Source organism: Equus asinus, chromosome 17 (assembly GCF_041296235.1).
Source record: "Equus asinus isolate D_3611 breed Donkey chromosome 17, EquAss-T2T_v2, whole genome shotgun sequence".
Classification (NCBI taxonomy): Eukaryota; Metazoa; Chordata; class Mammalia; order Perissodactyla; family Equidae; genus Equus; species Equus asinus.
The window spans coordinates 47,568,446-47,583,283 of NC_091806.1; the positions used below are offsets into that span (position 1 = coordinate 47,568,446).

At 53.6% G+C, this 14,838-nt stretch overlaps 1 protein-coding gene across 2 annotated transcripts in view; it reads right to left on the bottom strand.

Moving 5' to 3' along the window:
• The window catches only part of SHANK2 (SH3 and multiple ankyrin repeat domains 2), a 559,575-nt gene that overhangs the window by 369,800 nt on the left and 174,937 nt on the right, over positions 1-14,838 (bottom strand). For both annotated transcript variants that reach the window (XM_070488373.1, XM_070488372.1), the window contains one exon: positions 34-100. In XM_070488373.1, coding sequence (XP_070344474.1) covers positions 34-100 — 67 coding nt within the window. The remainder of the gene's footprint in view (positions 1-33; positions 101-14,838) is intronic.

Below are 14,838 nucleotides of genomic sequence, written 5' to 3' on the forward strand. Positions count from 1 at the left end.
ACCCCCCCGGGGTCCATCCCCGAGCCTACTCACCGATGTCCGTTTCCTTGTGGTTCTTGATGTATTCCGCCAGCTCGAAGTTGCCCGCTATGATGGCCACCTGCAAGAGTGGAAATCACGTTAAGGTGACAACTGCAGGGCAGCGACCTCTTACACACTCTCACGTCACTGGAGGCCTGATGGCAAAATGAGTCCAATCATAGCTGTTTTTTTTTTTTTTTTTAAACAGGAGATCTATCTTTTTTTTTCAGTTTTATTGAGATATGATGGACATACAACACTGGTCACGGTGCACAGCATAATAATTTGACATAGATGTATTGGGAAATGACTACTACAATACGTCTGCCTGACATCCATCACCTCATATAGTTGCTAAACTTTTTTTGCCTTGGGATGAGAACTTTTAGGATCTACTCCCTCAGCAGCGTTCAAGTTTACCACTGTCAACAGCAGTGTTAACTATAGTCCCCATGCTGGACATTACACCCCAGCACTGGTTTGTCTTGTAATTGGAAGTTTGTACCTTTTGACCACCTTCACCCGTTTTGCCCACCCCCGACCCCAGGCCTCGGGGAACCACAGATCTGATCACTTTTTCTAGGAGTTTGGGTTTTTTATTTTTAATTCCACATATAAGTGAGAGCATACGGTGTTTGTCTTCCTGCATCTGACTCATCTCTCTCAGCACAATGCCTTCCAGGTCCATCCACGTTGTCGCAAGTGGCAGGACCAATTGTAACTCTTACGACAGCAGCCGCGACATCCGTGGGCCCTCGAACCCACACAGTCACGTCTTCCCACTCTGTCAAACACCACACCCGCCCCTCTCAAAGCCCCTGGCCCTTTCACGATGAGGCCATCATTCCACGAGAATCTCTGAGAGCGTGCCTCTGTGCAGAAGGCCCATGGGGGGAGCAATCTGTGCAGCCACGAGGCCCAAGCCTGGAGACCCCCTCGGCCGTGTCCTGTATTCCCACCAGGCCCGCTTGGTTCCGACACGCACGCCCCAGAGTCCGTCTTTCTGCTTAGATACGAGCCAGTCCCCATAACCAGAGAGAGGGAGAAACCTCGAAAAAGCACTCAAAGCTTTTCACCAGATTTCAGTTTAGGGGAAAAAAATTCCACCCCTGCACGTGCCACACACGTGTGCACAGCCAGGCGGGTGACATCAAGGCCAACACCTTCAGGAAACGATTCCAACCCGAGCCCGGCAGGTCTGTTGACTAAAATCAAAGAGCTGCGGGATCCGTGACATGCTGAGGCAGCCAGGCAGGCAAAGCCAAATGCCCCTGGGATGCCTGGGGGTCCCCCAGGGAGATGTGAACCAGAGCCCACGTGGGAAGGGCCCACAGCACTCACGGTGCCCCAGACAGGGAGACCCTGGGCTCGGAGGCAACAGTCTACAACCACAAATGAGCCAGGCATTCAGATGCGAGCCTGGAGCCGCACGCATCATCTGCAGTCAATTGACTTTCCGTGATAATGTGGGTGGGCCTCATCCAATCTTTTGGAGGCCTTAAGAGGAAATACTAAGATTTCCTGGTGAAGGGGAAATTCTGCCTCAAGCGGCAGCATCAACTCCTGCTGGAGTTTCCAGCCTGCCCTACAGATTTCAGACTTGCCAGTCCCCACAGCCATGTGAGCCAATTCCTTACATACATATATGTATATTTCCAACCTGTCGGTTCTGTTTTCCCAGAGATCCTCTGACGGATACACAATTCACGGAGGCCGTGGGCTCCTGTGCTAGAGGCCTGGGGGCCCCAGACCCGTGGCTTCAGAGTGACGTTGATGTCAACTCTTGGGCACCGCCTAATGCTCCGTGCCCTCCAAGGATGCCACCCCACAGGAGAAGCCAGTAGCCAATCCAGCCCCTCCCTGGCTCGCTAGTGACAAGAGGAGCTATGGCGGCCCCTGTCTACACTAGCTTGGGGGAACAGGGGTGGAAGGCAAGCACCATTTCAGGGGGCAGCCCCAGGTTCTGCAGATACAGAGGCAGGGTGGAACCATCGGGTGGAATGAGCTCCATCGGCCTCCTGTAGGGTGACTGCTCACCTTGGACCTGGGCTTCAGACTGTGCACAACAGGGACAGAGATGAAGATTCTGGAGGGGAGGTCCACAGCCGGCAACCTAGTCTGCTGGCACTTATGACTGAAGGTAGAAGGAGGGGTCTGCAGGGTCACACATCACACAGAGCCTAGTGTCACCGAGGTGACAACTGGTCAGGGTCATTCCTTGTCTTTCAGCCAAACCCTCAAAGGCAAAACTCGCTCACGCCCATCAGGATGACTACTATCGAAACCCAGACAATAACAAGTGTTGGCAAGGGTGTGGAAAAACGAACAGATTTGTGTATTTCCGGTGGGAATGCAAAAGGGTGCAGTGGCTGGGGAAAACAGCGTTGAGATTCCTCAAAAAATTAAACCTAGAACCACCCGGTGATCCAGCAATTCTACTTGTGGGTACATATCCAGGTAGGATGGTTAACTTTGTGGGTCAACTTGACTGGACCACAGGAGGCCCAGATATTTGGTTAAATGTGATTCTGGGCATGTCTATGATGGTGTTTCTGGGTGAGATTAACATCTGAATTGTGAGCTGAGTCAAGCAGATTGCCCTGCCCTGTGTGGGTGGGCCTTGTCTAATCAGGTGAAGACCTGAATATCACCAAAAACCTGTGTGACGGGGAATGCCTTCCACGTGACTGTGTGAGCCGGGTGTCGGCCTTCCATGGCCTTCACACTGGGAGGAAACACTGGCTCCTCTTGGGTCTCCAGCCCCCTGGCTTTCAGTTGGAAACCGACACCATCAGCTCTGCCGGGTCTCCAGCTTGCCAGGACTTCAGATCTCGGACTTCTCAGCCTCCATAATAACAAATCTCTCTATGCGTGTGTGTGCACACGTCCATACACACAGCTGCACACCTACGCACATCGTGTTGGTGCTGTTTCTCTGGAGAACCCTAATACAGATTTTGGGGCTGGGAGTGGGGGGTGCCACTCTGACGAATACCCGGAAAGCAGCTTTGCAAGAGGGCACGGGTACAGGCTGGAAGAGCGCTGAGGTGCACGCTACACATGAGGACAGCGAAGGCCATCCTGAAGAGCTCTCAGTGGAAATGAGGAACAAGTCACGGGAAGCTGGAGGTAAGGAGATCCTCGTTATAAAGTGACAAAACTTGGCTGACTTGTGGCCACGTTCCAGCACTGTGTGGAAGGCAGAACTCGTGAGCAACAAAATTGAATGTCTAGCTGAGGAAGGTTCCAAGCAAAGTGTGGAAGGAGCGGCTTGGCATCTCCTGACCGCGCAGAGTAAGATGCAAGAAGCGAGAGAGAAATCCAAAGAGGAATTGTTGAGCAAAAAGGAAGCAGAACTTGAAGATCTGGAAAATCCTCAGCCTATCCAAGATGCAAAAGATGAGAAAGCAGGTTCTGAAGAGAATACCAAGGGTGTGGCTGAACCATCACTCGGTAAATAGTTTATGGGATCCCAGGAGCAGAGACACTGCTGGGCTAAACTGAAGGGGATGAAGTTGGGACGAAATGAAATGAAGGAAGGTTGTTGGGCTTCCTGGGTGTGACAGGATGAGACAACAGAGCTATTTGGTGGCAAATATGCACTATTCTTCAAGAAGAGGGAAAAATGATCCCAAAGGCAATACAGAGAATGTAAGGGCCACTGTCTCAGTTTCAACAGGTCAGACAGCCTTCACCTGAAGCCTGGGGGGTGGGGAGCCGTGCGGGCGAGGCTGCTGCTGGGCAGAACCTGGAGCCGAAGAAGATTATTCGCGAGACTTAAGATCTCATGGCCTTTGCCTTGCCCGGTTTTGGAGGTGCCCGGGACCGTCCGTCCCTCCTTCTCTCTGATTCTTCTCTTCTGGAATGGGCACGTCTCTCCAGGGCCTGTCCCTCCGCTGTATTTTGGAAGCATGAACTTGTCTGGTTTCACGGGGTCTCAGCTGGAAAGGAACCCTGCCTCGGGAGGAACGGTACCGCCAGGCTCACCCACACCTGCGGCGGATGACCTTCAGACGAGACTTCACACTGTAGATTTTGGAGATGGTGCTGGAATGTGTTTAGACTTTGTGGGCTGTTGAGATGGAACGAATGTATTTTATACGCAAGAAGGATGTGAATTTTGGGGAGCCAGGGGGTGGATTATTACAGACTCAATGTCTGTGTCTCCCCTGAATTCCTATGTGGCAGCCCTAACTCCCAGTGGGATGGTGTGCGGAGATGGGGGCCTTTGGAGGTCATCAGGAGCAGGTGAGGTCACGAGGGTGGGGTCCCCACGATGGGGTAAGTGCATTAACAGCAGAGGAGGAGATGCTCTCGTTCCCTCTCCACCGCGTGAGGACTCAGTCAGAGAGTGGCTGTCTGCAAGCCAGGAAGAGGGCCCTCACCAGGACCCAACCGCTGCTACGCTGACCTTGGACTTCCAGCCTCCAAATCTGTGAAAAACAAATGTCTGCTGTTTAAGACCCCAGTACACGGTATTTCATTATGGCAGCCTGAGCAGATTAAGAGAGCGGGATTTCAAAGAGAACCGTACTTCCGTACTCACAGCAGCATTAGTCACAATAGCCAAAGGTGGAAGCAACCCAAGTGCCCATCGACAGAGGAACGGATAAACAAAATGTGGTCTAGCCATACAACGGAAGATTATTCAGCCGTAAAAAGGGAGGAAATTCTCACACCTGCTACAACACGGGTGAACCTTGAGGATGTGATGCTGAGTGAAATAAGCCAGTCACAAAAGGACAAATGTTGTTTGAGTCCACTTACAGGAGGTACCAGGGTCATCAAATTCATAGAGAATCTGGTGGGTCCCAGGGGGTGGGGGAGGGGGAATGGGGAGTGGTAGTTTAATGGGGGCAGAGTTTCAGTTTTGCAAGATGTAAAGCGTTCTCAAGATGGACAGTTACGATGGTTTCAGAACAGCGTACATAACGCCACTGAACTATACAGTTAAAAATGGTTATGACGGTAAAACTTACGTCACGTGTATTTTACCACAATTTAAAAAAAAAAGGCAAAAGTCCACCTGGGTGGACCAGCAGGAGAGAAATTGGCAGAGAGGCGCTGTCTGGCCTCGGGGCTGCCGGATGCGTACTGTGTGACCTTGGGCGTGACAGTTCATCCACGGGCCTGTTTTCTCATCTGTGAAATGGGCTGGGCGTGAGGATTCGAGGAGACTGTGTCTGTAAAGGTTTGGAGTGGTGCCTGGCACACGGTAAGCCCTAAAAACCTTGCTGCTCCTGTCGTCGTTCGAATGATTGTTATTGAGTACTTACATGCGAGCAGCGGACAGCTCATTGCAGAGGTCCCTAAGCCCCCTTGAAACAAACACACAATCATATACACAAGCACACACCCACACGTCCGCACTCCAACACACGCCCAGGACAGCTGCGGGAAACAACGTAAAACTGGACCAGCAAGCAGCCATTCCAAGCTTACGCTTCCAGAGAGAGGCTGGAAGAGCTGGGAACCGAGTGACTGCGCACCCGGGAAGCCAGACCAGAAGAACAGGGCCCACCATGCAAGGGAGGACAATACGGACATTTATTTGTGATAATTGCCTGACTGTTTCTCCTTTGATTTCAAGGCCAGAAAAGTGCTCCCTGCAGGAGGTGGCCACCTGCCTGTCCTGCTCGGGGGCTGCACCCCTGCTGCCTGCCGCACGCCTGGCACAGCACGGCTTCCCAGGAAATGCTTTAGGGGAGGATGGAGAGGTTTGATGGTGGCATCTCAGCGGCATCCAGCAGGCATTTGGCTGGCGGCTTGGAATCAGGAGGAAGGCAGAATGTTGGGGTCCGTTTTCTCAGGTTTCAGGCATGCATATCAGTAACAAGAGTGAAGACGGATCAGGCATTTACGTGGACACACTGTCTGTTCTAAAGACTTCACATGGCTAGATCCCCTCTGATCCTAACAACTCTATGAAGTGGCCCCATCATCTCTCCTTGACATGCGGGGAAACTGAGGCACAGTAGGTTAAGTAACTTGCCCAGCATCACACAGCTAGTCAGTGCTGAAGCCAAGATCAGATCCTTCTCTAATTATCATGGCACACACTATGTCTATAAATAATTTTCATTGACTATGGTGTTTTTTAGAAAGTTAACTTGTAATGGAATCAGAGGAAAGACTCTTAGTGGAAAATAGCAGCACAACCTACAATTAATGACGGGTTGTTCTCCAGAGCTTGTGACAAGCCACGCTGGGCAGGCTGCACTGGCTGGGCGAGCAGAGAAGTTTCTGCAATGAAAAGTGTCTTGGGTGGGCAAATGCCCCTTTCTAAAAAGGATGGACGCCACCCTGTCCTAACAAATCGGAGGGGAGAGAATGAACAAATGAGGCTGAATTCACAGCCCACTTGTTTTGGGGGGTTTTGTTTTGTTCCATTCATTCGACTTCCCTCCTCCCTCCTTGCTTCAAGTAACACTTCAACGCCGTGTACCAAAGCCGGCCGTTCGGCACCACCACAGTGAAAGGCAGGTATCCAGCTTGAGGCAGGAATGTTTGGATGCAGAGAAGCCCAGCGCAGCAAGGAACCCCTTCTGGACTCAAAGTGGCTCTTCCTGTCCCCTCCTTTCTTAAGCCAACCTCCAGTCTCAGGGCCATCACTTAAGGTGAACACATGGAGGGTGCTATGGAGAGAAGGCGCTCCTGGCAGGGGTGACAGCCAGAGCAAAGGTTTGGTGGACAGATGGGTGATGTGGCAAATGTGCCGGTCTGTCTGTGTGATGGGCAGGATGGATGTGGAGGAGTGGGGGACGATTGGACGCTAGCACTGGGGGACGATGGGGAGGTCCCGAGAAGAATCCAGACGTGGAACTCGAAGGGAGTCAGGGCTTCTGCAGAGAAGAGGAAAAGAGGAACCCATGGAATGGGGAGGCCCGTGGGGAAAGAGAACACGAAGGTGGCCAGAGAAACAGCTACCTGGCCGACATCTCCAGGGGGCTGGGGAGTGGATGGAAAGAATCCCAATGAGGATGGCCATTCCTGGGCTGACACACGACAGGAGGGTAGCGGACACCACGTGTGCAAACACTGGTCGTTTATCTCAGGCCTGTCGCTCTCATTCTAAATCACCCTGACTCTCAGATCCGTATCTGGGGAGGAGGGAAGGCCTTTTACGGACTTTTTACCCAAGAGTTATGCAGCACAAAGCACGGGAGTCTTTATTTCTCTCCTCTGTATCTCAGAGGAGAAGGAGGGCGGCTGCAGCCTCTGGGAAGACGCCGGGAGCGCCTCCTGTCTGCACAGCGCTGGCCTCCCGCAGAAGCGGGCTGCTTTCCCCGGGCGTCCGCCTGCCTCGGGGCTGGACTTTCATGCTCCTGCGTCCCCACAATTCACGCCCCAAGGCAGAGACAACATCTAAACATGGTGCATTTTACAAATCCTTTGATCTTCGTTATTACTGACATGAAAAATATTAGATGTTATGTACGGTCCAGGCAGTATCAACGGTTCCAGGTCTGATGGATGAGGGTACGGCAACATCGGTTCCGGCAGAAATTACTGCCCATGACACATCCGAGACGTGGACCCTCTGCAGATGCTGACAAGGCCTCTCCTGAGAGGTTGACATTGAGACCACCATGTGCAGAGGGTGTCCCAGGGGGCTCCGACTTGGTGACCAGGCCATGGGGACCCGAGGATGCAGGGATGCCAGCGAAGGAAACTCACATCTTCTCCCCCAACAGCAGCACCGGCGGGCAGGGAAAGATGCTCGGACGCCTCTCCACATCACAGGCCAGTGCATCCGGGCAGCCAGCCTCGGAGACCACCCTCCCGCTTCACAGAATCGAATGGCCGGGAGCACGCGCAAGCTTTTCATCTGTTTTTATAACTCAGAAGTTGACAATTGTGCTCTTTTTGGCACCTCAAACGCTTACACCTAACAGTGACTTGGTCTCATGCTCCCTGAAGCACCTTTTCAAAATCCACGACATGACCATGACAGCCTACAAGGAGTTATGATTGTAGGAAGATGGGGCTTGGGGTCTCCATCCCGCTCGCCCTGGGAAATGCCACAGCAGAGCACAACTCGGAGTCGCCAAGGAAGGCAGCAACCAAGACCGCCTCGTCCACGAGAGGCTGGGGCCCCGGGTCTGCGGCTCGCCCAGCCTCCTGCCTCACCCACCATGTACAACCTGCATCTCGATGCCTCGGCTCCTGGACTTCTTTCTCCTCCCCATGTGCATCCCAGCATGGCCAGGTGCTCGCATCCCGGGTGCTCCTTCAGAGCCCAGTGGAAAGGCCATCGGCACGTCCTTCTAGAACCCTCTGCCCTGTTGCGTCCCCAGCCCTTGTTCCCCCTCCAAATGCAGCCACTTCCTACACTCTGAGTGAGGAAGGAAGGGCCCGCTACAGAAGAAGCATCCTCAGTTCCCAGTGCTGCCCCTCGCTTCCGGCATTTATTCTGACCCTCTAATCTACAGCTGAATTAGGGAGACTCTCTCATCCACCCAGGCCCTGCGCCCACCTCATCGGTGACACGTGTAGTGTTCCTGTGGGCAGATGCTGGACCACAGTGGAGAGTACCCCCACAGACCCAGGAACTCACTGCTCAATGAACAAGTGGAGGAAAGGGTGAGGCCGCCACCATCGTGGGTGCCTGAAAATCGTCCAAGTCTCGTGCCCAAGGGCCATGCTGGAAGCACACGGGGGCCAGCGTGTTTAGGAAGTGCTGGGGCAAGTCGGGGGCTGTGTGTGGAGCAGCACGGGGAGCCCTCTGCTCAGGGTCCCACAGGTGGTGTGAGGAGCCACCCCAATCCACAAGGCACCTGCCCGCTGTCCTTCTCAAGTCAACAAATGAAGCTGACCCCACTGCCCACCTGCTACATGCCAGGCTTCGTGCCAGATGTTGCGGGCCTCGCGAAACCCCAGCCCTATCCTCAAAGGCATCCCACAACCAGATGGCTGCAATCCCCATCATCCTCAGCCTCCAAGGGACTGAGAGACCAGCACGGGGAAATGGAGGGAACAATACACGTGCTATCAGGGGTGGTGCAGGGGGCATGATGCAGCACCAGGAGCAAGGAGAGCCCTGGAGGAACTCAGGGCCCCGGAAGATTCGATGCAGGAAAGTTAACTCGACAGACAGGCAGGGGAGGAGGGTGTGAGGCCATCTGGTTGGCTCCTGCTGGAACTCTGCTGATTTAGTCCCACCCCACCTAGATCAGAAAGCCACTTCCATAGGGCTTCTTGGACGACGTCAGCACTGCGTGCAAAATAAGCTTGCCGGCCTCAAGCCATCCATCCATCCACCCGCCCACCCAATCACCTACTCATCCACCCATCTACCCACCCACTTAATCACCTATCCATCCACCCACCCACCCACTCAATCACCTACTCATCCACCCATCCACACACCCATCCACCCACCCACTCAATCACCTACTCAGCCACCCATCCACCTACCCACTTAGTCACCCACCCATCTACCCACCCACTCAATCACCTATTCATCTACCCATCCACCCACCCACTTAATCACCCATTCATCCACCCACCCACTGAATCACCTACTCATCCACCCATCCACTCAATCACCTACTCATCCACCCACTCAATCACCTATTCATCCACCCATCCACCCACCCGTTCAATTACCTACTCATCCACCCATCCACACACCCATCCACCCACCCACTCAATCACCTACTCAGCCACCCATCCACCTACCCACTTAGTCACCCACCCATCTACCGACCCACTCAATCACCTATTCATCCACCCATCCACCCACCCTCTTAATCACCCACCCATCTACCCACCCACTCAATCACCTACTTATCCATCCATCCACCAACCCAATCACCCACCCATCCACCCTCTTACCTACCCAACCACCCGCCCATCCACCCACCCACTGAATCACCTACTTATCCACCCATCCACCAACCCAATCACTCACCCATCCACCCACCCACTCAATCACCTACTCATCCACCCATCCACCCACCCACTCAATCACCTACTCATCCACCCATCCACTCAATCATCTACTCACCCACCCATCCAATCACTCACTCAATCACTTACTTACCCATCCATCCACCCACCCACTCAATCACCTACTCAGCCATCCATCTACCCACCCACTCGGTCACCTACTCAGCCACCCATCCACCTACCCACTTAGTCACCCACCCATCCACCCACCCACTCAATCACCTACTCAGCCACCCATCCACCTACCAACTTAGTCACCCACCCATCTACCCACCCAACCAATCATCTACTCAGCCACCCATCCACTTACTCAATCATCTACTCATCCACCCATCCACCCACCCACTCAATCACCTACTCATCCACCCATTCACCCACCCATCCACTCATCCACTCAATCACCTACTCATGCACCCACCCACCCACCCACTCAATCACCTACTCCTTTACCCAGCCACTCATCCAACCACTCATCCACCCACCCACTCAATCACCTACTCATCCATCCATCCCATCACGCACCCACCCACCTGCTCAATCACCTACTCCTTTACCCAGCCACGCATCCAACCACTCATCCACCCACCCACTCAATCATCCACCCAATCCCCCAGCCACCGTTAACTGGACACCACCTTATGCCCTATGCCCTATGCCACCTAGCACTTCATTTGAGCTGTCTTACAGCCCTCCCCAGTTTCCGTGTGTAAGCTTGCATTCCAGATGGGGAAATGACACTACCTGCCTAGGCATCAAGGGCACTTCCATCCTTTCCCACCTGTCACCTGGCTCAATGCCGGGCTCCAACAAGGTGCCAACAACCCCCCACCTTCCTCCTCAGGGCTGGGGGAAGGGCAGCGCACGTGGATACTCTTTACAGTGAAAAAGATGCCAAGGAGCTGGGCTGCCCCTTCGGTGGCTCCTCTCTGTCTCCCTGGCTCTGGTGCTGGGTGCTGAGTACCTGGAGGTGCCTCTGTCTTGCTGTGCTGCCTGTGGCGCAATCTGCTTGGTGGCGCTGGCGTTAGAAGCAGAGTGAGGGAGAAGCCGCCTCTCCTCTCATTACTGACTAAACAGTCATCTCCTGGGATCTGCAGCCAGAACGCGGAGGAAACCCACTCCCCCGCCCAGAATGCAGCATCCTCCTCTTGCCAAAGTGAAATGTGCCTCCCAACACAGAGAGCTATTTCTAGGTGGCTCTGTGATCCCGCCATGTCCTCGCTGTAATTGGAAAACGGCTCCTTGCAAAGACAGCGAGGGAAACCGAGGGCTCGGTGCGTCCCCCTGCTTGGTTTCCTTTCCAGATGACACCATATCACCTATTTCAGGCTCCTATGGCAATTCAGGAAGTGAATGGCACCCAAAGACCCGGGAGCCTGGGAAGGATGTTTTAATTATGAGCATCCTGCAAGCATGGCTGGGAGTGGGACCGGGCACCTGGCTCAGCGAGGTTGGAGGTCACACCAAATTCCACCAGACAAACTGCAAGGACACCTCTGCCCATCTCTAGGCTGAAGCCCAGAGCCCAGGGAAGCAGTGGGCAGTTCTGCAGATTCCAAAGACCACAGCCCCCCACGGCTTTGACAAAATCCCTCTTGAGGTCGGGGCCTTTGCAAACTGACGTGGTACCCAGAGGCTCCTGGGAGGGACCCCACACCAACCTGGATGGGGGAGCCTGGAGACAGGCCCCACTCAGCAGTGGAGGCAAGCGGCATCAGCACCTGTCAGCCCCATCTCTAGGGGCGGCAACCAGGCACCGAGCCGGAGGAAGCAGCTAGAACTCCAAGGCTGCCCTGTGAGCGGTGCCATGTGGGTGAGCCAACGGGCATCCCAGGTTAAAGGGGGGCCCTGAGCACTCTGGGGAAGACCCGTCCTCTCCTTTGCTGGAACCCCGGGAATGGGGACAAAATGCCCCCTCGGTTCCTCACAACGCCAAGCAGGCCCAGCCCCTACGTCCCTCCCCTGGCCGAGGACTGAAGGGGACGGCTGGGCTGTGGTCAGCGCTCACTCGGGCAGCACGGTGCAGTGGTCAGGGTCCCAGATCCCTGGTGCGGATCCTTCCAGCACTGAGACTACGGGCAAGCTACCTCTCCTCCTCTGTAACTGGCAATAATAATGTAAGGATGACCCTACTCCGACTGTCGTGAGGATTAAAATAGTTAATCCTGGCAAATGGCTTAACACAGAGACTGAAATCCCACAAAGAAAACCCCAGCCCAGATGGCACTCAGATGAATTCTCCCAAACACAGAACGAAGAACTAACACCAATCTTACCCAAATTCCTCCAGAGAATAAAGAGAGAGAACTTCCCTGGCTGAACGTGTGAGGCCAACATAGCCTCAACGTGAGGACCACAAGGACGGGCATCGTCTCTCCCCAGATGCAGAAATCCCTAAGAAATATAACAAATTGAACCCAGAGACTGACGTATAAAGAAGATCGTCACTAGGTGGGCTTATTACGGGAATAAAAACAAAGCAATCAATATAATTTGCCTTAGAGAAAAGGGGGAAACCTACAAGATCATCTTGACGGTTACAGGTTCTCTTATCAATTTTGATAAATGCTTTATCAAAAAGTAATTGACCAGGGGCTCGCCCCGTGGCCGAGTGGTTAAGTTCGCGTGCTCCGCTGCAGGCGGCCCAGTGTTTCGTTGGTTCGAATCCTGGGCGTGGACATGGCACTGCTCATCAAACCATGCTGAGGCAGCGTCCCACATGCCACAACTAGAAGGACCCACAATGAAGAATATACAACTATGTACTGGGGTGCTTTGGGGAGAAAAAGGAAAAATAAAATCTTAAAAAAAAAAAAAGTAATTGACCCAACTTAATCCTGATTCATGATAAGACTTAACAGACCAGGTTGAAAGGGATCTTAATCTGCTATTGCATCCATGACATGTCTCGCTGAAGGAGAAGCCGGCGCAAAGCCCAGCACCGCGTGATTCTGAGAACCGCCGAGCCTCATCGGCCAGCTCAGCGTTGGCCGTGGCTCATCCGTTTTCTTCCACCAGACCTCTCGTACTCCAGCAGACCATTGGCTTCCTTACATGGTGGCCTCAGGACAGTGTTCTGCGCGGGCAAAATGCAAGCGCTGTAAAGCCTCCTGAGGGCGGGCTCCAGAACTCATGCGACACCACTTCCGGAATACTCTACTGGTCAAAGCATAAGACCAGATTCTAGGCACGAGGGGAAATGTACTCCACCTCTTTATGGGAGGGGCTGCAAAACACTGTGGCCGAGCTCTTCGGTCTCCTACTGTTCCAACCTGCAAGCGCCTGATGGCTACAGCCTGGACACATTCATGGGCATCCACTGGTCGACACTGTCCTTCTGGGCCTGAGATCAAGCGGAAGCCCCAAGGTCACACAGCCATTTGGGATTTGACTCCAGGCTGCAGAACCTACAATCCTAAGCTGGATGGTGCCGTCAGGTGAAGACCGTTTCAATACACGACACCGCTCTCTGTAAGTCACCTCCCGGGAGGCTGAGATTCAGCAACAGAATTACGCCCCAACCACCAGGAAGACACTGAACGTCATGGTTGGCGCCGAGAGGTCATATTTAAGGAGAGAAACCATCTTCGAGGTTCAGAAGTTTCTGACCTAATCAACGGGCAAAGTCAGACTACGATCCAGCTGGTGGGCCTTCATTTTCCTTGTTCAGTGTCCAGCTGTGGAGAAGAAACACCAACCGGGTGCAAAACCTCCCAGCTCCGAGGTGAGCTCCGAGCTCACGACCCCCGACCCCTCTAATGCAGGAGAGCCGTCTGCACAGCGACATCCAGTCCTCCGTCGTGTAAAATATTTACAGTAGTCGGGGGGAAAACAAGCCATGAAAAACACTGAGAGAGGCACGAAAGCTTAACACGCCCACAAAAGAATGGGAAGTAATTACTTCCCATCCGCCAAAGACATCTCCCTCTCCCAGATGGACGTGCCAATAACATGCAAATTCCTCCTCTGAAATAGCAACGGTGCTGAAGGACACCATTTGCTCCCGGAAATCTCCAGAGAAAACGAGCAGTTCTTTACCGTCTGCAGAGAAGGAGTCTTCAAGAGGGCAGCTCACGCTGGGACCGGCAGGTGGGAGAGGCACGGACACGTGGGGGCAAGATGTTTCTACTTGGCCTCTCAGTCCCCGACTCACAGGACAGAAGGGATGAGACCACCGTGTGGGGAGAATCTGAGGTTCTGGGGTGACAGGTGTTTCTGGGTTGGCTTCTATCATGCTGAAATAGTGATGGCTACGGTGATGAAGCTGGTAACAATGGGACCAGCACAGGCTTCCTCAACACGGACGCTCAGCCAGGCATCCAAACGCGGTATCTGATTTAATCCTCATGGCGTGCCCCGGAAGCAGAGCTGTTGTAATTCTTGCTTCACAGACGAGGAAACAGGCTTGCAGAGCTCGAGGAAGTTCGATTGCTACGTTACAGAGAGGCAGACTTCATCCGTTTGATCCCGAAGCCCGGGGCTTATTGCCAGGTGCTACAGGCACGGTTCCACCTACAGGAAATTCTCTAGTCACTTGGTTTAGGCACAGCCTCCTTGCTTGAAAAGAGATGAGTGAGAGAGATTGACAATGAGCTTGATCCAGAAGCAAAGATTCAGCACCGTTTTTCTGCAGGATAGTAACCAAAGAAAGAAATGACAGCTGAGGCCACCACACACTTGTGTATGAGTCAGCTGGGGCTGCCAGACAAAGCCCCCCAGACAGGGCAGTGTAAACCACAGACGTTGAGTGTCCCCCGGTACTGGAGGCTGAAGTCTGAGATCCAGGTGTGGGCAGAGCTGCTTCCTCCTGAGGCCTCTCTCCTTGGCATGTAGACGGCATCTCCTCCTGGTGTCCTCATGTGGTCATCC